General features: G+C 47.4%; 1 protein-coding gene and 1 long non-coding RNA gene across 12 annotated transcripts in view; one reads left to right on the top strand and one right to left on the bottom strand.

The window, feature by feature from the left end:
* BCAR3 (BCAR3 adaptor protein, NSP family member) overlaps window positions 1-23,858 on the bottom strand; it is a 206,206-nt gene that overhangs the window by 37,700 nt on the left and 144,648 nt on the right. Inside the window, exon 1 of one of the 11 annotated variants that reach the window (XM_067726941.1) lies at window positions 14,161-14,829. The exons of 8 other annotated variants lie outside the window; for them this stretch is intronic. In XM_067726941.1, coding sequence (XP_067583042.1) covers window positions 14,161-14,244 — 84 coding nt within the window. In that variant the 5' untranslated portion in view covers window positions 14,245-14,829. Of the gene's footprint in view, window positions 1-14,160; window positions 14,830-23,858 lie in introns of those variants that run through there. 2 more of the 11 variants (XM_067726937.1, XM_067726940.1) reach the window with 2 other exon arrangements.
* Window positions 12,331-17,280, top strand: LOC137218994 (uncharacterized). Its single transcript, XR_010940948.1, has 3 exons — window positions 12,331-12,472; window positions 12,761-12,858; window positions 17,135-17,280. It is a non-coding gene; the product is annotated as an uncharacterized lncRNA (long non-coding RNA).

Raw genomic sequence — 23,858 nt, forward strand, 5'->3', positions numbered from 1 at the left:
ATTATTAAAAAGACAACAAATAATAAGTGTTGGTGAGGATGTGAAGAAAAGGGAATCCTCATGCACTGTTGGTGGAAATGTAAATGAGTGCAGATGCTGTGGAAAACAGTATGGAGATTCCTCAAAAAATTTAAAATAGAACTACCATGTGATCCAGCAATTCCACTCCTGGGTATTTATCTGAAGAAAACTAAAACACTGATTAGAAAAAATATATGCACCACTATGTTCACAGCAGTATTATTTACAATAGTCAAGATACGGAAGCAACCTTAGTGCCTATCAATAGATGAATGGATAAAAAAGATCTGGCATATATACACAATGGAATGTTACTCAGCCATAAAAGAGAATGAAATCTTGCCATTTGACACAACATGGATGGACCTAGAGGGGGTATCATGCTAAGTGAGATAAGTCAGACAAAAAAAAGACAAATACTGTATGATTTCACTTATATGTAGAATCTAAAAAACAAAACAAGGAACAAACATAACAAAACAGAAACGGACTCACAGATACAGAGAACAAACAGGTGGTTGCCAGAAGGGAGTGGGGTTGGGGGATGAGAGAAATAGGTGAGGAAGATTAAGAGGTACAAACTTCCAGCTGCAAAATAAATGAGTCAGGGGGTGAAACGTACAGTGTGGGGAATACAGTCAATAATGATGTCATATCTTTGTATGGTGACAGATGGTAACCAAACTTACGGTAATCATTATGAATGTAGAGAAGTATCAAATCACTATGTTACATAACAGGAATTAACAGAGTGTTGTAGGTCAATTATACTTCACAAACAAACAAACTCATAGAAAAAGAGATCAGATTTGTGGTTACCAGAGGTGGGGGGGGGAGGGGGAATTGGATGAAGGAGTCAAAAGGCACAAACGTCCAGTTATAAGATAAATAAGTCCTAGGGATGTAACGTACAACATGATCAATATACTTAACTCTACTGCACATTACATATGAAAGGTGTTAAGAGAGTAAATCCTAGAGTTCTCATCACAAGGAAAACAATATATTTTTTCTATTTCTCTAATTTTCTATCTACAGGAGATCATGTTCACTAAACTTATTGCGATCATTTCATGACATATGGAAGTCAAATCGTTATGCTGTACACTTTGAATTTAACAGTTCTGTATGTCAGTTATACCTCAATAAAACTGGAAGGGAAAAAAAAAAAGAACAGGTGACCCTGACCACCTTTCTAGACTTCTTTTAACTTGTGTCTGTCTGCACCTGGGAGTAATAGCGCCCACGTCACAGGACTACCTGACCTGATGTCCCTGGAATTAAAAAAAAAAGGAACTGGCACAGTGCCTGGCACACGGTAGGTGCTCATGTGGAACAACGTAGAATTTGAACTCTCTAAAGATGCTTCTTAGCTAAAAAATAGAAAGTTACTTCACTAAAGAGTTTTTCTAAAAAACGAATTATACAACCCATCAGAAGGTTTGAGAGATATTTGGTCTTTGAGAATTTATCAATAGTTCTGATGGAATAAAAAAAGCTAGAAGTTGGAACTACCAATTTCTACTTAGGCGTAGGTATGTTTATTCTGTTTATTTCAGTTCCAAGTCAATAGTTGCTGGGGTTTTGAGCAGCACTAAACGGTTCCACCTGTGCAGGGTGACGCGTCACTGAGCACCCGTAAGAAGGCACTTTGCTTCGGTGGCACGCGTCTCAGTACTAACATGCACACGTGGTTACTCCAGCCGGCCACACGTCCACAGCACACAGGACAGAGTGGCAGCATGAGAGTGTAAGAAAGCACACAGGACAGAGTGGCAGCGTGAGAGTGTAAGAAAGTTGTGTGTTTTGCCCGAGGGCTGAGACGTCCTGGTACAGAGATGATGTGTCCTTTAGGGCCTTGGAGGCTTAGTCATCAATATGTTTTTTTGTTGAATTTTTAAGGTTGGGATGATTTTCTAGTCATTCATTCTATGACCAAGGTTGGGAATTAACTTGCTTGAAATAAAAAAAGGAGGATGGGAATGTGTGCAAGAAAAGAGGAAGGGAGGGAGCAAGCTTCTGGGCTATTCTGTCCTAGTTCAGAGGGTCGGGCCACAACACCCAGAAAGCTATCAGGCTCTCAGACAAAAGCTTCTCTCTTCTGCCCTAGGCCGCTTTACTCAACGGAGGGAGAGGTCCACAAAAGTCCAGGCCACTCATCGGGTTGTACCAAACAACTCCACAGGTCATGTTTTTCCATAAATCTCATCCAGAAATTACGATCACAAACAAAATTGTAAGTCCGACTGCATGTAAAATTGGTCTAATATCTCAGCAAAGACCATGTCCTCTGATGAGCCGATGGGAAACCCCTCTGAGTCCGCTGTGAACTGCCCCCGGGTGGCCAGGGCAATGCCAGAGTCCGGAAAGACCCTCATCTCAGATCCACTGAACTCCAGCAAGACATGTGATGACGTGACAGCCGTGCCATCTCGAACCCTAACGAATGCTGTAAACACATGAAGAGGCGGAGCTCCTCCACCCTGGAAAACGCACGCTTTTGATCACCATTACAGGAGTATTCTGAAGGCTCACCGAGCCTCTTAGCATCTAGGGTTGGCTTACAAGTAAACCCGCCTGAAAATGAGATTCTTTGGGGATTTCAGAAACTCAGACCCTTTGAAACACTGCCTTGTGCTGAATTTTAAGCAGTGGACCAGTTGATGACCAAATGCCAAAGTATATCAAGGGCTTTCAGAGATCCAAGTGGTATTTTTACTGTTGAAAACCTGCATAAATTGATCACGAAGCCACAGAATGAATAAATCCCAATTACTTCTGCCACTCTTAACCCTGACCACAGGCTGAAAAACAAGAATCCACTTCTCCACCAGTTTCAGGCCCAACAATTTCTAGTACAAACCTTCAACTGTTTTAATCTGAGGTAGAATAGAATGAAAGGGGATGGCATTTGTGGCAGTCCTAAGGCCTTGAAATGAAACTATTCGTATATTGGGTTCTGCGCCACCTTTGACTGACACTCGCTGGCTTTATGGCTTGCCTAAAAATATTTTATTATAATCCAAAGATAAGTGAAGAAAGGCTTGAATTTACTAATCCAACTTTTCCCACTGGGGTGCTAGGCTAGACAAATATAGTTTCTCATGCTAATAACTGTGATTAAAGTCAAAGTCTTTACCTAAGTAAAGAATTAATTTGTAACTAAAAGTCCAAAGAGAAAAAATGTCAAATTCAAATTTTATATCTCCTATTTGGTAGACAAAAGCAAATGGCGGCATGGGCAGTTGGGCATTTCAGCCTGGCCCAGAGCAGTGGGGGGTGGCCACACCGTGGCCTGGCCATTGGCTCCGGGATGCGTACAACAGAGGGACATTATATCTAAGGAGGGGCCCTTCGTAAACAGCCATTGAAAATTTGTATACCACAGCCGCCTGGCAGGTGGCAATAGAGCGTCTTGAGGAAAGGGTGCCTAATTCTAATTCACACAAGGTACTCTGTGGGCCAGCGGGGAAAGGCCCTGAGCTGTCCCAGAGGCTCTCTGCCTGTTAGGTGTTGGGCTCTTGACAAATGGGGACCTCTGGTCTCACTTGGGCCCCTTGCCTCTGAGCCTGCTCCTTTCCATCCTGAGATTAAAGCTCAGTGACGCAGTCTTTGGAGGCAGCTTCCTAACCCACACAGTACTTCACCCTGTTGGCCAAAGTTCTGCAGAAACAATCAGGTAGTTAGTTTTTCTTTTTTTTTAATTTTTGGTTGCGTCCGGTCTCAGTTGCGGCACGCAGGATCTTTCGCTGTGGCTCGCGGGCTCCAGAGCACGCGGGCTCAGTGGTTACGGTGGCCGGACTTAGTTGCCCCGCGGCGTGTGGGTCCTTAAGTTCCCCGACCAGGGATCGAACCTATGTCCCCTGCATTGGAAGGAGGATGCTTAACCACTGGACCACCAGGGAAGTCCCAGGTTATCAGTTTTAAATCAAGAGCTTGATAGTCACTGGAACACTGTGCCTTGGATTAAACTCGAGGACTTACCAAGTGCCTGCTGTGCCGCTCGGCCTCCTAGGCTAGACCTGAGGGAGAGGCAGACATGAGTAAGAAATATTCCATGGCCTGACATGGGCTACAGAGCCTCTTTGAGGAGACGAGACATCCGAAGGGAATGAACAGTAATAAATCACAAGTTGTTTTGCTGAAGTTCTCAGTGTTTATCTTCTTTGAGGTCAGTGAGGGCCTTTGGCTCCTTCTGAGAAAGGACTCAGTAGTAAAGAGATTTCATAAAATTTCAATAAGTTTCAGCATTCTGAAACACTTCAATTAATTTGCTGCTAACCTTTAAGTTCCTTGAAGATATAAATTCCTCTTTTCTAAATCCTAGAAAGAATCTCATCTTCAGCAAAGATTCTACAGATGGGTTTTGATGCCATTTTACCATTTTATAATTAAACCTGAGTAATTTATCACACTTTACATCAGATTCTCCAGTGCCATTAAAAACTGATTTGCAATTTGCTGTTAAATTAAGATGCTTCATTTTTTTACTTTGTGTGATTTTCCTTTTCACAGACAAATGATGATACAGGGGCCGTCAGACACTAGCACAGATAGGAAAATGCCATCAACCCCCCCAGAGAGCCCAAGTCCAAGAGATTTCATTTTATTCATTATCAAACCTTATCAAATGCTTATTAAAAGAGGCTCAGAAACCATGAATAAGAAACATGAAGAGGATATCTGTGGAACTCCGTGCTTATCAAGGTTCTGTGAAATTCGCATTAAAATTCTGCTTTCCATATGTGTAAATGAAAAAAGACTAATTTTAATTTGTGCAGACTGGAGCCTTAACGCAGCGCACTCTCTAAGCAGGCAGCAGTAACTTAATCCTCCGTTCCAAACTAATTACATTAGAATCATTCTGATTGGGACCCACGGCTCCCTTTGATGTTAAACTCCTGTTGCCTTTCATCCACAATCATTCTCTGGGCAAGATCTTCCCCACACCCTCCCATCCTGCTAGATCATGAAGCTATTGCTTTTGAAGTTCAATTTTATTTTGATGAAATACCAAGGGACTGAAAATTATTTTTCACTGAAGGAGACCGATTTCGGTCTGAAAACTGCAGGAAGAATTCTAAGTGTGACAGAATGTAGCACATCCAACACCAAGAATAGCGTTTTTCCTTCACAAAGGTTACTCACATGTGAAAGAACTTGCTGAATGCACTCATTACACCATAAGCTCTCCTCCCCTCCCCTTCCCTCCCCTGGCCCCAGTCGGTTTGTCCATCATGTTTCTTACCCTTTTGACAAAGCATTACCCAGGGGCTCACTCAGTGCTCAACTCCAAGGGGGTCTCACCTTTCTCTGGTAATAGATAAACTGAAACACGATAAGATTTTCAACAAGCCATTTGTTAACATCCTGCCCTGCTGAAAGCTATGGCGGGTACCCTCCCCTCCAGATCAAATGTAGGTGGTGACTTCCTGAAGCAGACATCTACATCACCCCCATGAGGCAGCCCTGTATTCTGATTCTTCCCAGTGAGAAGTTGGATGTGCCACACTTACGATGAAGGCTGAAGGTCGCTGGTTGCACTTAATCCTTTATTGGGTCAGTGAAATGAAGGGCTTCAAATAAAAGCCAAGTACCAGTTCGACCGATGAAAACCTCCTCTAAACTGCTTTGGTCCCTTTAACCGTGTCCTCAAGTGACTTCCGATAACACCTCTCTCTCACACACACACAAGCTAAATAAGACAACGCAAGTGAAACATTAATCGCTCCGTCTGGCAGTGAGATTCCATTCAGTAAGAGTAGTGTTTTGTTAACATCTACAGCGAATGAAAAAACAGAGACTGCCCTGGCTAAGGCAGACCCAGGATAAGGGTTTGAAGACCAGCTGACCAAATTTCAGAACACAAAGAGAGCCAAACCAGAAATCTTTACCATTGGTAATTCAAGCTTGTTAATTCAACATTTAATTCAAATTATGAGTGATGTGGAACACAGCTGTTCACCAAAATGGATTCCCTATTTCCTCTTCAGAATATCAGAAAATAAAAATCAACTTAATTTAAATACTATCCTTTTCAAAAACAAAAAACCACCCAAAACCCCAATTCTATCCTTTCCTTAAATTCACCTCAAATGCATGAGGCATTACTGAATAAACAAAATGCATTGTGATTGAAAGACACTAGGAGATGTAATTGGAAGGAAAAACGAGATATGCCAAACACGTGGAGGAAAATCCAAAGATTCAGAAAGCCCTTCAGTGTGCGGGTGGAATAAATGACTTTCCAAATCCTCTCTTTGCAAAACAGTACGTGACTAACAACTGTCTCAGAAAGTGCATTATAGATCAGAGCTAAGTACGGAGTAGGTTTTCAGTAAAACGAAATGACTCATCACAAAATGGGTTTTGGCCAAGCATCGACTTCACTGCTTCCAATATACACCTCACACACATGCCACTTTAAAGGCATATATTTCTCCCAGAGGAGTTCAAAGTTCTTGACACCCACATAATTCATCTAAACAAGTTTTTTTTTAAAAAACACACAAACACCATGTTAGATGTCATGGACAGGATCAGGAAAGCAGCAGCTGGACTCAGAGGGACAAGATACCTAATACAACACAACTCAGATCTCATGAATCATATGATGTCCCTGGAATTAAATAAGTAGCAAGAATATTTATATCTCACAAGAGAAAACATGACCAAGGCCCTGAATTTTCGTGACTTGCTCAGACCTATGCAGTAAAGGATTGCCTGAAAACTAGAATCCAAGTCTCCCAAAGTATATGAAGAACCAGACATGTTTACGGGAAAGACCTGGGGAACATGAGGGCTGTGTTGACATATATGAAGGTTTGGGATGTTCTCGTCCCAAGATGGCAGGTCAGATATTCTTGGTTCAACTCCCTCCTGTCTTATTCCTAGGTGTCTACTCATACCAACTAATTTGGCCTCAAATAGACATGGTCATATTATGGAAGGGAAAAACATGTATCTGAAGGGTTATTATACTCTTTTAACTTAAGAATAAGGTGGACATTGCAAGGTATAGATTTTGACTCAATACTAGGAGGAACTTTCTAGCAATTTAGAGTTTTCAAAAGTGGGACTGTATTGCCTTTAGGGTACAGTACACCTCCCATCTCTAGAAATGTCAAAAAGAAGGGTAATAAAATGACCTCCTATGAAGATTTAGGGCCAGATGACCAGTTAGGAAGTTACTGCAGAATTTTAAGCAGTAATAGATAATGAGGCCTGAAGTAGTACAGTATTGGTGGGAGAGACAGGAGGAAAGGGTGGATGAGAGAACAGTTTAGGAGTAAAATCATGAAGACATAACTGATTAGACATGGAAGATGAATAGGGGGAAAAGACATGGGAGCTCCTGGAAGATGACTGAGCCATTAACTTCCAGTACAGAAGCATGAGCGGGGAGCAAGTTTATGGAAGAAGATGTAGAGCCTGAGGTACCTGTGGGCCATCCAGATGGAGTGGCTCACGAGGCCATGGGATCAAGGTGCTATAGAGAAGGGCTTGAGAATCCTCAGTGTAGAGGGCGTATGCTGTCTCAAATGCCACGTAAGGGATGGGTTATAGAGGGAATATGAGAAGAGGGCTAGAAGACACTGGCTTTTTTAAGAGGCAGGCTAGAAAGAGAAAGTGAAGACAGGTGTCTTAGTCCATTTAAGCTACTATAAGAAAAATACGATAGACTGGGTGGCTTAAACAACAAACATTTATTTCTCACAGTTTCTGGAGGCTGGGAAGTCTAAGATCAAGGCACCGGCAGATTCAGTGTCTATTGAGAGCTTGCTTTCTAGTTTATAGATGGCCATGTTCTTGCCATGTCCTCACATGGTGGAAGGGATAAGAGAGCTCTCTGGGATCCCCTTTATAAGGGCACTAATTCCATTCACCAGGGCTCCACCCTCATGACCTAATCACCTCCCAAAGGGCCTACCTGTTAACATCAACGCATTCGAGGTTAGGATTTCAACATGAATTTTGGGGGGACACAAACATTCAGTCTATAACAACACAGCAGGATGGGTTGGGCAGGATCTAAGAGAAACAAGTAGAGTTCAGTGTCCTAGAGGTTGAGAGGAGACTTCCAGGAAAGGATGGCCAACAGTGCCAAGTGCAGCAGAGAGTTCTAATAGCATCAGAATTGGATGGCAGCCACAGGACTTTGCGAGGACAGGTCGCTGATCAGGTCAAGGGGACTGAGTGGCCAATGGGAAGTGAGGAAGCAGAGTCTGTGTTAACCAGCTTTGGGGATGGAGGAAGTCAGGGACCAGGAAGGAAGACATGGATATGATGATTATTTTTAGAATGGGGAAGACTGAAGCATGTCTAAGCTAAGAGGAAAGTGCTGGTAGAGAGGGACAACCTGAAGGTGCCTGAGGAGTCTTTGGGGAGGAGGGTGGTCACGGACACAGGTGGCAGGGCTGGGCTTGGTCAGGGAGAGGGACATTTCATCCTCAGAGGCTGCAGGAAGGAAGAGAGGGTCATGGATATGGACACAGGTAGAGCTGTAGCTCGTGGGGGCAGGGGTGCGGATGGAAAAGTATTGGGCCTGGGGCTTCCCTGGTGGCGCAGTGGTTAAGGGTCCACCTGCCGATGCAGGGGACGCGGATTTATGCCCCGATCCGGGAAGATCCCACATGCCGCGGAGCGGCTAGGCCCGTGAGCCATGGCCGCTGAGCCTGCGCGTCTGGAGCCTGTGCTCCGCAACGGGAGAGGCCACAGCAGTGAGAGGCCTGCGTACCTCAAACAAAAAAAATAATAATAAATAAATAAAAAAGTATCGGGCCTGATGGTCTGAACTGTTGCTGTGGAGTAAGAAACAGGATCTTATTATGAGTGTTAAAAACAGGCTTAAAGAGAAGGTGGAGAGAGGAAAATACGAGTGAGCTGAGCAGGGACAAGCAGAGAGGACGGGCGGCTTCAAGGATGTTGGCATGAGTTAGGGGAGACGCTGGTGATGCTCCTCAAACGCATCCTGCACACAAGGGGCCGACCCCAAACCCTCCCCCACTCCCATCCGAACTGCGTGCTGGCTCCCCGCTGCCCTGTGCCGTCTGTGCACCGACCACCTCTCGGATCTCATCTCCTTCTGCTGCTCAACTTCAGCCTGAAGTCCCGTGTGTGATGCCCTTTTTCTCCCCAGGGCCTCTTCAACCTACGGCTCCTTTAGGAGTTGCCCAGTGTTACCTGCTCGGGGAAGTTCCCTGACCCAGAAGTGGGTTAATACCTCTGCCCAGCACCTCGCACTGTGCTGTGCATTCTCCCTGCCTTTGCACCACCACGTGATACCTCTCCGTGGTACCTTGGAGAGAGCTGCCTGCATGCCCATCTCCCCATCCGGATACGGAATTGCTCCTTTAGGACAAAAACTTTCACTCTGTCTCCCCAGCACCCACAGGCCCTTGATACACATGCTGGGCATGGGGGTGGGGGTGGGGGCAGGGAATGAGTAGATGAATTCTGAGTGGGAGACTGGCTCGCTGGTCCCTCGCTGGTCCATCTTACTACAGTTAAAGGATCTAGGATTCTAGCTTGTTGGTTCTCTCTGTATACCTGCTTTTGTAAAAGCACACACGTGTTAGAGTGGACACTGGGGAGAGTTCTCCATACAGACTAAAAGACTGATCATAGCCCTTTCATAAGATAGAAAAATAGGCCATGACATTCTCGTGGCCAGAGCCAGATTCCAATAGTAGCTCCCGGGGCTATGGACATGCACTGAAAATCCAGATGAGGACAGAGATGCTGCAGTGATGTCCAACCCCAGGAGGCACTCCTCTCCTCCTCTCCCCCACCAGGACAGCCTGAGTCTCCTCTGCTGCCCTGGGGACGTCCAAAATGTGCATCAGGTAAAAGGCCTCAGCTCTGTCTCTGAAGGCATCTTTAAACCCAGCGACAGAGGTCAGGGTCCTCCGTGTACGGCTGCCCTCTCACACGTGGGTGCGTGACGACCGTTGTGGCGCACGCACCCCAATGACTCACCAGCATCCTTTCCAGTGTTTGGCACAGCTCCATCTCTCTGCGGTCCTGGAGGTGCTGACCCGCTAACAGAATTTTCCCAGGATCCCAGTCTCGTTTCTGCTTCCCACCCACGACTCTCCAACAAAAACAAGGTCTCAGCCAGGATCCAAGCTCCGGTGTCTGTGGTGAAGGGGGCACTGGGATCCAGCCCCTGTCAGGCACGTCCTTCCCCGATGCTGAAACCAGATCCCCGTGGCCCCCAGATGCCAATGGAATGCATTTAGGTTTCTTTTAAAAAGCTGTGCTAGGCCTTTTTTTTTTTTTTTTGGAGAGCAGGAGAAATAAGTGAGCAACTACTAAGTGCTACAAAGATGGGCTGAGTCACTTCGAAAGACATTTCCCCGGTGGCTTTTTCCACCTTGCGCAGCTTGTGCTGGCGATGCATCAGCCCCGTGACAAAGGCAACCTAAGCCACTGTCAACACCAGGGTGTATCACCAGTAACCAACCTGTCACAACAGCAGACAGACCAAGGGATGGGCCACAGGGAAAATGAGCAGGACTTTCACTCTATTACATGACACTCCAACACAGAAAGGTAGTTTCCAATGAAATCAAGTTCTGAGGGCCCAACCCTCCACGGATGGGCAGATGAGACACCTCAGGCTATAATGTGCATTCAGAGAGGCTCCAAATACTTTTTCCAGAGGCAAGGGAAATGATTTAAAGCAAAACAAAACACCACGATAGCAACCGCACGATATAAGCTCTTCCCACCATAGGGCACTTTGTGGCTGCAAAGACAGTCACACCTCTGTACGAGAATGTAAATGCTTAAAATCCACTGCCTTCTAACAATGACTTCTCGTTGACAAGACCAGTGCCGCTGGACTTAGTGACTGGCTAGCCAAGACTTACTGATTCATTTATTCACCAACTCCCTACTCCAACCTCCTTGTTGGTGCTCTTTCAGAAAGGTGGCTATTCTGCACTTGCAAGGTAACTCCAGTCTCTTTGGTTCCCCTGAAGTTTCCTGACACAATCACACCCACCTTCATCAGGAGTAGCCACTGATGAGGCAGCAAGTTTCAGCTCCGGTTCCCCTGCCCACACACAGGGAGAATCAGGGACTCGAGGGGCCAGAGAAGCGGGCGTTTGTCCCCACGGCCAGTTCCAGAAATGGGATCTATTGTGCTTCTCCTAAATTCCTTCTGCAGTTCTCTAGGAACCGGAAGGTGGCCCTGCCACTGCCGCAGGAAGGCGACCTAGTCTATGAAAACCAGTGCTGCGTCCTCCCTGAAGTCTTTCCTGAAGCTGAGGTTCGCACTATGCTTTCCCAACTGAACAGTTAACTGAAGTATGAGTAGGGACAGAATCATCTTGTCAATGTTCACTGGTCTTACTATGGTATCGGAGAAAGGACACTTGGCTTGAGGCCACAAAATCCGATTTCTACTCCTGGTTCCCCACTAAATGATTCTGGAGCAGGGAGCTTCTCTGAGCCTCGGCTTCTCCTCTGTGGAGAAGGAGTAAACTACCGTCCTGCCTGATTTCAGCTTGTCTTGACACCCCAGGGAGACAACTTGTGAAGGAACCTCAGACATTGGAAAGCCTTTTGCAAATGTAACGAAATGACACTATGGACTAATGGTCTTGTGGGAAGTCCTTCAAAGGCAGGAACCTGCCTCAGTCATTAAATCACCCCCCACCACCACCACCTAACAAAGTTCTTACACACGGAAAGGCTACGACATTTGCCATTCAGGGATTTTCAAACATCCCCACTAACGTTGTGGATCTGGAATATCTTCATGACAGACTCTTTTCCATTGGCTGTAAGCAAAATGTCCTTTCCTTTTCTTACTCGAGATCCAGAGGTCTTTTGTGAAATGAGTGCCTTGTGTGAACCCTTCTGGGATGTTAAAATCGTGACCCTTGACATGGCCTCAACTCGTGAGGACCAGCAATGACTGCATATCCTTGACCTCCTCTCCATTCTTGGCCTCCCAATTAATTCTTTTCCAGGGCCTTTGTATTCAAGTCCACACAAGGCCCTTAAACACATACTAAATTCTGCAGAACCTCTGCAAATGAGATCTTATTCCCTGAAAGCGCCTGTGTGATTGGTCCCCTATGTAATGAAGGAGCTTTTATATTTTTAGTTTTCTTCCCATACAACAAACACTATTAATAACATTGTACTTTCTCCAGAGATGATATGGATTAGACCAAATGGAAAGTTACCATGGCTACCACAGTGTTATTTTTGGTATGAGAAATTCCTGCCAAGGGAAGTAGCATCATGGTCAAGAATTGGAGCTCTATTTCCGCTTTGCTATCAGGCAATCAATCCCAATTTAACTTTGAAGCTCTAATTGCAACAGAAACTAATTATGGGCCGCAAGACCTGAAACCCCTAATTAAAGTGGGAGTCAATAAAGTGATGCAGCGTTACCACTGGGGCAACACTGGCAGGATGAGGGATTTGAGCACAGGTACGTTTTCTTTCCCAGGTAACTAAGCAAAACCAGACAGGGAAACATATCCCAAGAGTCAGAGGGAAAGCCTGAGCTGGGTTGGAAGGCTTCAGGTTCTGGTGAGTGAGCAGGTCAGGTCTTCTCTCTGTGCTATGAAGATGCAACATACTAGGGTGGGATAGGAAGCCCAGGGGGGAAGGAGGGTGTTTCCACCGACGGTCAACCACCAAGAGTGGCCGTGGTGGGGAGGCCGAAGGATGGTTAGGTCAGACCAACCCCATGTGTTACTGTGGCCTTTCTGTGCAGGCCCTGGAGAAAATAACTGCAGAGGCGCAGTGGTCTCAAAACAGAATCTCATCACGCAGACCCAGATATTTACGGGCTGTTTCCTCAGATACCAAATGGTGAGTTGCACTCTTCTGAATTAGCAGAAGTTGGCTTATGCGAGGACTTCTATTAGAGTGTACATCTACTGCCAGTCCCTGCAGGGCATGATTCCCTTCGGGACCTCCCCGTCTATCTCCGACAGCTTTAAAATACTGTTAATGGCATGACTTCATCTGCCCCACTCTAGAACGATCCATATTTAGGCCAGAAACCACATGCTCCTCACGTCACCCCACTGGGCTCCAGGTTAGAAAGGGGCTCTTAAATCAGGGAGGAAACACTCTTAACCTACGATTACTCACTCTCCTCCAAATTCCTTGACAAAGAGACAAAAATGAACTTGGCGGAACGGTTAGAAAGCTATTCTGAACGCTCCAAAAGGGCAGTAAAATTAGAAGAAGCCTCTCCTCTTCATATTCACTGTCTATTTTTCTACAAAGGGCTCTTTCTCCCTGTAACAGGGTCTCCTATGAAATTTTCCTGTTGTAGCTCTTTCAATGGCACCAAATAAGTCAGTCCCTTAGGAGAGGGAGCTCTGCTGTCAGGGTGGGAAGAATTCCTTGAGAGCTTTCTGATTCCTATTTCCCATGAATAAATGAGGTACTTAGTCATGCTGGGGCCGACAGGATTTTTCCAAGGCAGACAAGCCCCCAGATCAGTGACAGCGTATACTAAATGCAATTCTTAGTTGTTGTCACAGGTGGGCCACAGAACAGAGGCTTCGTCTTGATTTAGTCCAATGAGGTTCTTTGAATATTTTCATCAAAATAAATAGTGTATTGACATATTACCTTTGGTATTGATGTCTTGTAACAAAGGTTAAGAATGGGAGCATTCTTTAAATTAAAAAAGAAAAAAGACAGTTCTGAATACGGAAACGTTTTGGAACGTGACTGCAATTTGAAAGGAGATATTTGGTGGGTTCTGTACTTATATACGTTACTGACATAATGGAACAGCAGGGTATGTGGAGAGAGGGGCTCAGCCTTCATTACAAACAAGGGGGGAGAGAGAGAGAGAGAGAGAGAAAGAGAGGGAGAGAGAGAAAAGAAAAATAGTATTGAGCTACCTTGGTATAAAATTTCAGCCCAAGGAAACGGAAAGTCTCTTGAAAAACAGAGCTTCATCCTAAAGCACAGACAAGGAGCTCCCTTCTGTGTGTCCCGATTCTGCTTCCAGAGGAGACGCACCACTAGGGGCTTATGAAGATCCATACGTCAAAGTCAGCACCTCTGTTTTTACAGCCAGCGGGCTGCAAACTTTTCTAGTGCTTTCAAGGCCCCCCAAAGAATTTTAGATGTACCTTATCTCACACCTACCTTTACTCCAAGGAAAGACTTGCGGTGATAGAAGCAGCACAGAGCAGCCGAGAGGGCGTGGAAAGCATTGCATTCCTTAGGCATCTTTCAGTCTTCAGTCCCTGGACCACACACTTTCTTTAGGGTTAAAGGAGAGGGGGCTTGAGGCGTGAGAGCTCCAGTCCCGCTGCAGCAGCTGTGCCGCTCCAGCCGGCGGGCCGCAGGGGAGTGAGAGGCTCCTTCTCCCCGGCCGGGCTGGGACTTTCCCTCTCCGCTGAAGCCAATACGATCCACTCGCTCAATTCTGGCAGGCGGCTGTCCAGCCTGCCATGCACACAGTGCCAGAAATCCTCATGTGACCAGACTCACTTTCTGTTGAAATTCTAACCTCTTTTAGAAGAGGCTTGGGGCTTTAGCTGTCCCCTCAATTTAGAGACCCAGCAGAAATCATTATCCCCCCAGGCAACCTTTCCTCCCCAGGGCTGAAGTCACCAGGCAATCTGCTCCTAGAGGCTCTGTCTGTTTGCTTGTCGCCCCAGCACCTAGGAGTTCAAGAAGCACACATCACACCACCTTGTGATGAGACAGAGGCTCCTTTGAGAAAAGGACCCAAAGGCGAACTGGGTGTGACTTTCCCCTAGGAGCAATCCTAGAAGTCCCGAGAAACCTAGGCAGGATTCCCATCCCACTCTCTCAGCCACCCCCAGAACTGTTTATTTTTAATTAGGATGCTCCTGGCAGCCAGTTTGCAGCTGATAACGTTGGCATAGCCATCACTATTGGCAAAGCACTGTTGCCCTTAGGTGTTTAATTAGCAAGTCTGTCAGCTAACACCCTGAGCGGCGGCCGTCCCCACCTGGCTGTGCAGCCTGTTGGGAGGATGGGGGACAGGCTACGTACCCTCTTTTGACCCAACTGTTTGTCCCACTCTCCTCCTTCACTTTAGACGCTTCACTGTAATTGCCCATCCCGCCTAACCCAGATCCAGCATGCGAACCTCACGTCCAACGCCACCAAGCGCCACCAAGCGATCCTCCAGCGCTAAGAGACCTTTACCCCTACCAAGAGCCTCCCGACACCTTAGGGAAAAGGAATTGCTTTTCTTCTTTCATTCCAGTCAGGGTGGATTCTCAACAATTCTGTTTTTTTTTTTTTTTAATTTTTAATCAAACCCAGGTTTCTGCCTGGAGCGCTTCCTCTCCTACCGTTCCAAATATTAACTTTCTGTGGCTTCGGCCACTCAAAAATGGAATGTGTCCTGAAGCTTTCTAAAACTTCACACAGGCAGAAACTTGTAATGAGGAAGAAACAGAACCTATTCAGTCCAGAAAGGAACAACACCAGATGAGGCATGAGGGAGGTATGAGAAATATCCAACAGGATTAGTGTCAAATCCTCAGGAGGCCTCGGCCTTTGGACTAGGTCAAGTCAGCCTGTAAAAATAGCGAACTGTTTGTTCAATGCCTAGTGTGTGGCTTCTGTGCTTAAATGAAGGCTCTGGAGAGTGGTAGATCTCACACTCACCTCAAGGAGCAGAGGCTCAGCCTAATAAACACCTCTAACGTGCGGATGGAGCTACAAAGGGCCTGTCATCACAGGAACAACCGGGGAGGCTTCCTTTCTGCTTCCTCAACTGGCTCCCCACCCCCCATGATTCTGGGGCCCAGATGTGCAGCCCTGGGTCCTGGGAAGTCTACCTGAGACCTTGGAAGCAAGCCCCAAGGGTGGTAGAATTCACGGGGTTTTTGAGCTGGAGGGGCCCTTGGAGATGGTCCAGTTGGTGGGTCAATACTGTCCCCCAAGGTCCATGAACGGGACCCATGAGGAAGCATTTTCTCTGTTTGCCCTCATTTCCATTAGATGGGGTTCAAAGAGTAAGTCCACGTGAGCAGCCAGGGCCCACGGCCCCAGGAGTTTTATGGGGATGACTCATCAATCAGGCCAATAGCCACCAGGTAAGGGGCCCAGTTTGCACCTGTTGTTCCCCTTTGACAGGAAGTGACAAGCTCTGTCAGAATAAGAAACTCCCGGGACTTCCCTGGTGGCACAGTGGTTAAGAATCTGCCTGCCAATGCAGGGGACACGGGTTCGAGCCCTGGTCCAGGAAGATCTCACACGCTATGGAGCAGCTAAGCCCCTGCGCCACAACTACTGAGCCTGTGCTCTAGAGCCTGAGAGCTACAACTACTGAGCCCGCGTGCCACAACTACTGAAGCCCACGTGCCTAGAGCCTGTGCTCCGCGACAAGAGAAGCCACCGCAATGAGAAGCCCGCGCATGACAACAAAGAGTAGCTCCCAACCGCCGCAACTGGAGAGAAAAGCCCCTGCACAGCAGCGAAGACCCAACGCAGCCAATAAATAAGTAAATAAGAAAAAACTCCCCAAGAGGCTAGCATCCCCAGCTCAGAAAAAGGGAGGGAAGCAGCTCCTTAAATCCTGCACAGAAATTCAGTGAGATTAGTCAGCCAAAGCCTCTGAATTCTGATACCCTACCCACAGAAAGACTGAATGAAGTGCATTCTTGAAAGAAAATATACTTAAAATAACTCAGACATGTAAATTACATAGAATTACGTAGTCAAGTGCTCCAGGGCCAGGTAAAAGCAAAGCAAAAGACAGGTCACTGCAGAATCACAGCTCTTGTCACCTGAGGCTTTCCCTGTTGACTCTAAAAAATGTCTCCATAATGCACGAAGAATTGGTTCTGTCAGGATTAAACAGTGAGCTAATCTTATTAGGTAACTGTTTCCTAAGCACTTTTTATTTTTTTGTTCCACACAAAAAATAATTTCTAAAGCAGCACTCAAAGGTTTTAATCAATTTTCCCCTGAAATGGCCAAGGAGAGAGACTAAAATAACATGTTGTTATTGCCACTAAAGATGATAGTTGCATGAATTCGTAAAGTGCCCTTCACTGACTTATGTTTTTTGATGTCTCCCATCCACACTGATCAACTCCCCCCCATTCTCCCCACAATGATGATTCTATTCTAGTTACAAAGAAACAGAGGACCAGAATGGCGTGTCATGCAGCAGAGGACAGACAAAGGACCAGGAACTCCAGCCTGTGCTTTTGCCAGAACCTGGTATCTGATCACCAAATATGAGATTTTTTAATGTCATATAATTAAACCGGTTACTGACACAGCCCCATGAAAAAGAGTTGTGACCTGGGGTAGGTGGCCATTGTCTGATGATTTGGTACATGTGATCTAGGACCAGTCAAAGTTTGTATTCAGGGCTTTCTAAACACCATGCTCTTCTGGGGACAGGGGTCAGCATCTCTAATGCAACCCCAGGGACTGATGGAGGCGGGGTGGCCCGGAGCAAGCAGCACAGAGCTCTGGGAAAGCGCCGTGCTCTCCAGCGCCCCCTCTGGCCTCCTGGGAGGCTCACTCCTCTGAACCAAGAAATACACCTGTGAGAAAAGCCAAGGCTGCGCAGCCAGGTGAACCCTTGAAGAAAATCCTCGTGACCTCCCGTCAAATGTTGCCCACCCTGTCTGGGAATAGGGTTAAAGCAGACCAGAGGAAGGCCCCTGCACAAGCATTGCCACCAATGCCATTTTTGCCTTGGGCAGCCTTAATATTAACCTGCCCTATTTAGTAACCATGGAAACAGGGGGTGCCTGCCAGTCATATTCCACAGACAAGTGCTTCTTGTCAGCAGCAGCCCTTGGGTTGGGAGGGGCTGAGAGGCACACCGAGTCCCTTTCCCAAAGTGCCACAGTCCGCACTAGAAGCTCAGCCTCCCCGTGAGGTAGACCCTCTCTCCAACACGGCATGGGGTGGGGACGAGGTCTCTGAGGAGGAAGATGTGCCTACCAGGTACCTGCTTTTCCCTGTTTCAGGGAAACCGAGAAAATAAAGCTGCCCACACCTCCACTCCCCTTCCCAGGGCCAGCCCGGAATCAAGGCATCAAGCCTTAAACAACACCAAGGTGCTCTCGGTCACTGTCAAGCAGCCCTGCAGATTGCGACACTGCCCGAGGTGGGCGGCAGGCTTTGATCGGAGGGCACTGATCCAAGGCCACGAGGCCCAGCTGGTCTCTGCCCACAGGGGACACACTCGGAACATGAGTCAAGAGATCAGCACAAGTCTACGTGGTCAAAACAGCTCCACCTTTGGGGCAACTGCTGGGACTCCTCACCTCCCTAGAAAGATCCATCCTTCCTGGCTTTTTGCCTCCACTAAACCCCAGTGATCTGGCTCTTAGTGAACAAAGACAGCTTTAAGGAGCTAGGGAGTAAGACATTCCTCCTGGTGCCCTAGAAGCCTAAGGATCCGTGCCGCCTTCCGCAGGCCCTGCTCCCTGAAGAGTGTCCCGCCTGGGGGGCCCTGGGCCACAAAGGGGCACGTTTATCAGCAGCCCTGCTTCCCTGCGTGATTCTGATCACAGTAACCAGGAGGTGAGGTGTTAGGGGAGGAGGTCAGGCATCCGAGCACCTGCCCTCCCATAAAAGCCACAGGGCTCGAGGAGAAGGGCTGGGAAACCGCTGAGGGAGAAGGACGCCGTCAGGAAACAGGTCACCTCCTCCTCACGCGAGACTCAGCAGCTTCACAAGCCGCCAAAGACAATTCAACACATTTTCCTATATGCAAACGCAATTGATTTCCTGCTCCAAAAGGGAATGCAAACTGGACAAGGCGAGAGGAGGGCAGGAAGTGCCGGCTGAGCTCTTAGGGCTGGGTTGTGTGTCGCTGGCGAACACAGAGGGTGCATTTACGAGCCTTTGCTGTACGCCCCTCCTCTCGCTCTGACGGTTCCCCCAGGTTCCTCAAGGGGATGAAAGAGTATGGCTGTTAAGTGGTCTCTCTCCGGAAGCGGTATTGATCTGCTTAGCACATAAAGAGAGACCAAGGACAGTATTCACAAACAGATTGCTCCCTACCGAGCCTTCCATCCCCTCCACAAATTTGTTTCTCTAACCGGCTATTAAAATTGTATAACTGATAACATGAAGCAAAATCAGGTGAGCATCCAGCCCTGACTGCTTTCTCGCGCTGCCGCGTACAGTCCCGTCCCACACATCCCTCCACCACCACCGCCACCTATTGCCTGATATCACCCCAGAAATCCTATATTATGCAAGCTCAATTTTCTATTTTTAGCATTACGGCCAAATTAAAAGAACATGCACAGGGCGTCATTCCAGCCTCTCCAACAGCAGACTCAGACTTTCTGGCGGCCTCAGCCTTCTTTGAGAGTCTGTGAAAACCACGGACCCTCCTCTCAGAACAAAAGGCACATATTGCAAAGTTTTACATATAATTTCAGGGGATTCCTTGTCTCCTGAAGCCCAGCCTTACACCCGTGGGAGTCTAACTCATCCAAGATGATCCACCACCCACCTCCCAAGCTTCCTTCCATTCTACACCCGCTGTGCAGGCGACACACCCAGAGCACTCATTTGTTCTCCTGTCATTGTAGCGCCTAGGCTTTCTTTGCTGTACGCTTTTCTCTTTCCCCTTCCAGCAACTAATAGTGACAGCAAAAGCCCCTCAGAGGCCCCTCCCATGCAGAGCACCGCAGAGATGGCCTGAGGGGCATCCGCGAAGCCAGAATGTGCAAAGGCTCACCAACCAGATCCAGCGTGGGCTCCCATCTCGGCTGCCACGGGCTCGCCCCTCTCACAAGCACTTCTGCAAAATGACATCTGCCAAAACGGAGCTGTGAGACACATATCTGCACGTTTCAAGTGCTGCTGGGAGGTGGCAGGGTAGAGGGAGAGCCAGAGTGGGTTCAAGTCTTCATTGTACCACTAGCAAGCTGGGTGACCTTGGGAAATTTCTTAACCTCTCTGGGCCCCAGTTTCCTCCTCCAACTTACTGGGTTTTTGTGAGGATCAACAGAGATAACACATAAAGAGCCTGGCAACACAGAGTCTAGGCACTCAGCAAAAGTGAGCCTCCCTTCCCCTCCAAAGGAAGGGACCACAAAACCTGTTTCTCCGGTCCATTCCTCCTACAGGGCACATGCCCAGCTGCACCCTAAATCTCACCCAAAGGGCAGGCTATGGGACCCACGTCCTGCAAGGAGAGTGTGGACAGCACCACCCTGAGCCACTGACCGACCCCAACTGGTACTGAGGTGACTCCTGAGCCTTGAAAGCCAGGGAACAATGAGGAGGAGTTTAAGAGGTTTCTTTAGCCTTAAAATATTTTCTAGCCTTCAGATTTTAAGACTGTGTATTAAAATTGGTTTGAATCACACTTGCTCAGATACCTAAGATGATCTTCTACTGCAGACTCTCTGTCATTTGGGGAGTTAACAGGCAGCATGTGCGTCCAGAGCATCTGCCCACTCGGCCCTCACCCAAGGGGACTCCTGGGTCCACCTGCAACTACCAAGCTCTCCATGTCCCAGCACTGTCCCAGCTAGTCTGACTAGGGATCCCGTGGCCCCTCCTTTCCCACTGTCCCCACATCAAGTGACCGCAGAGCTGGGCTTCAGCCTATGTCCCACCTGGGTGCCCTGCCTGATGCTCCTCCAACCTTTCCCCCTACCCCCTGCCTGGCTCTCCAGGCTCTTGCCCTGGGACTGGATCTTCCACGTATGTCTAGAGTCCCCAGAAGGGCCACCTCTCATGTGCCTGACTCCTTCATACTTCACCAGTCCATATTACTGGGTACTCTGATGCCAACCATTTATACAATTAGAACTGTGCCTGGGATAGCCCTTGGACGTGCCTGCCTCGCCCAGCTACCTTCTCTGTGTCATCTCTGATTCTGCTTTCTGCCTGCACCTCCTGCTCTCCAGCCCCTAATGGCAGGGATCGCCAGAGTTACAGTGCACTCTTCCAAGGCCACCACACACCCACCTCCCACCCAGAAAGGGTACCAAAGTTCTGAGTGGATGAAGCAGACTGTGAGGGATGCCTGAGAAGGCAGGAACCCTCGGACAGAGGGCCGGGTAGGCACCAGGTAAGAGGTGGAGCCAGGACTACCTCGACTCATTCCAGCCTTGAAAGCTGTGGCCAAGTGAAAGAGAAAATGATCTTAATGAATCCCTTCTTCTCTGTTTTCAAGCAAATTCCAGCCACCTGAATACAATACTTCAGTGGGAAAATATCATTTTTTCATGGTCATAAACTGATAATGGGTATCATCTGAGGGACATACCAGATAATTATGCATCCTGCCCAAAGAGCTATGAGAACCAGTCAGTCTAGGTCAGGAATTCTTAACCTCTGGTGGGATGGGGCTTCCATGAACCACTGGAAATTGTATATCAGCTGCTGTATGAGTACTGTTCACTGAGGTGAGGGGTCCATGGCTTTTACCCAAGAGTCATGTGACATAACAATCCCCACTGATCCAGAAAGACTTTCAGTGGCTCCTAAAGATGCAGCTCCTGAGGGTCTTAACTTGATCTTTTTTCTAGTGGAGAGGGAAGGGCAGAGGATACCCTGGTCATCACAGACATGGGCAAAGACAGATAGCCCCCCTTCCCTTAGTCACCTTGGACACAGTCAGGTCTTGGCAGGGCTGGGGCTGGTAAGAGGAGGAGATAGAGAGCTTTGAGGCAAGCAGTGCCACTTTCCTTCCTGCTGCTGGAGTAGCTTTAAACACCTGCGAGAGGAGGAGAACCCTCTCCCCCAGCTGGCGGAAGAGCCTGTCTGCATGCAATGCTTAGTAAACGCTTAGTGAGACCCTCAGCATCCCCTCCCCAACCACAGACTCCAGGGATGCGGTCCCTCCCATTAGACTTCAGCAGTCACAGACATCGTTCCAGCTCTCAGCCGGGCTCCTCAAAGGAGCCTTCACCACCCCATGTGCAAGGTCCCCAAGAGCCAGCATTTATACAGAGGACTTTTACCAGAGTGTCTATTTAATACTCGTGCTAGGAGACACGTATTATTATCTCTATTTCACATATGAGATCAAAACAGTTCTTAGAGTTAATAATTAAAACGACTGTGAATCAGAGTGGCTGGCTCTATCGCATGTGATCATGGAAGCATGGATACAACCTGGTGGCCTAGAGTACCTTATCTTGTGCAAATCCAGCAGGCAGAATTATAGCTGCCGCAAAAACCCTCTCCCTCCGACCGAGTGACAGATATTTTTGGCAACATAGACAGCTGGTCTCTGAAATATCCCTGGTCAGAAGTTCTCAACATTACTGATGGGAAAGGGCAGGACATGTACAGATGGATACTGAGGCCAGAATCTGAGAAAAGCCAGGAGGCAGCAAAGCCCCATCACACAGCTGATAAATGGAGGGCTAAGGGACAGACCGTCTTTGTCGTATATGAAGATGTCAGCTGGGCCCATTTCTCTACAGGAAAAGGCCGAATCAGAGGGTGAGCTGCACGGGAAGGACTGTACTGATTACCAGCTCCTTTCTTCACTTCCTAAGGCCGTCAACTGCTAAGCCCAATGCCACCTCAGAAGTGACATCCAGGCAGTCAGCATTCATGCGGGTAATAGGTTCCTTCTGTCAGTGGCTCAAAGGACAGTACAATCCCTGGCCTTACACGTACACCCAGAGGAGTGGGAAGGCAGGGGAAGGAAGGGAGAGTTACCAGGGAGGCAGCAAGAACTCATCTGGATCGTTCTTGAGGATCAACACACCTGCCTCAGGGTTAGGCCACTTGTGACAACAGATGCAGGAATTTTTCCAAAGTCAAACTAGAAATCAAGGGGAATTCACAGCCCCTCTGCACCACCTCCTCACCTCCCACCTATAATTTCTCTGTAACAGTAGGGGAATCTGGGGATCTGCCTCCCAATTAAACTGGGAGGCAATGGATATCCAGCATATAAATAAACCAGGAGGGAGATAAGCTAGAGAAAGGTGAGTATATGACTTGAAAAGATCAAAATAAAAATATCTCTGTAAAACCTAGCATGCATATGCCAACATGCGCCAGCATTTTATATATGTACCCTGAGTAGACAGAGACAATTAGAAACATAGCCTAATAGATTCTCATCCTAAAAATTCAGGGAGAAAAATGATGTAAATAGCAGATAGTGGTTATTACATTTAAAACCTTTACCCCAGGGCATGTGTATTCATGCTTATAATGGTTGTGAAATCCAATCAGAATACTGAACACCTAATGGTCCAGGAGTGGCCATGTGACCTAAGTTAGACCAATCAGAGTCCTTCCTTGGGATTTTTCAAACCAGAGCAGAGGTAGAGGTCCCCTTTTCCCTTTGGACCATAAGCTTTAAGATTATAAGCTTAGAATAGCCAACAGCCATGTGCCCCCAACTACATGGAGAAGTTGATCTGAGAGAATGCAGTCAACATGCTGAGAGAAGCAGATGCAAGGGCTGAGAGTCCAGACGTGTTTTCCTTCCTGAGAACAGTCATCGACCCAGGCCACTCCGCCCCTGCCCTTCCCAGTGATAAATTTCCTAGCTCACATCATCAGTTTGAGAGTTTACAGGTTCACCTTATCATTGTGAGATTAGGTAAACGCTTGAGAGTTAAATATAACACACTGTGTTGGGCTCTGCTAGAGTTCACCTGTATAAGACACATCCCTAAATCTGGAAATGCTAAAAAGGAGCCAATATAAACTGATGCTACACGAAAACACGTATGATACATGCCCATTAATAACAGGGTGATACACTCATGTTGCAGGGATGGGTGGATATTAATAGTGTTTCATAGCCTACTCCAAGGGCACTCCTTTATAGAACTGGGTTGTCTTGAGTTCTCAAGGATAAAGCAGACATGAATTTGCCTGTAGGAAAAGGG

This window comes from Pseudorca crassidens, chromosome 2, assembly GCF_039906515.1.
Source record: "Pseudorca crassidens isolate mPseCra1 chromosome 2, mPseCra1.hap1, whole genome shotgun sequence".
Taxonomy (NCBI): Eukaryota; Metazoa; Chordata; class Mammalia; order Artiodactyla; family Delphinidae; genus Pseudorca; species Pseudorca crassidens.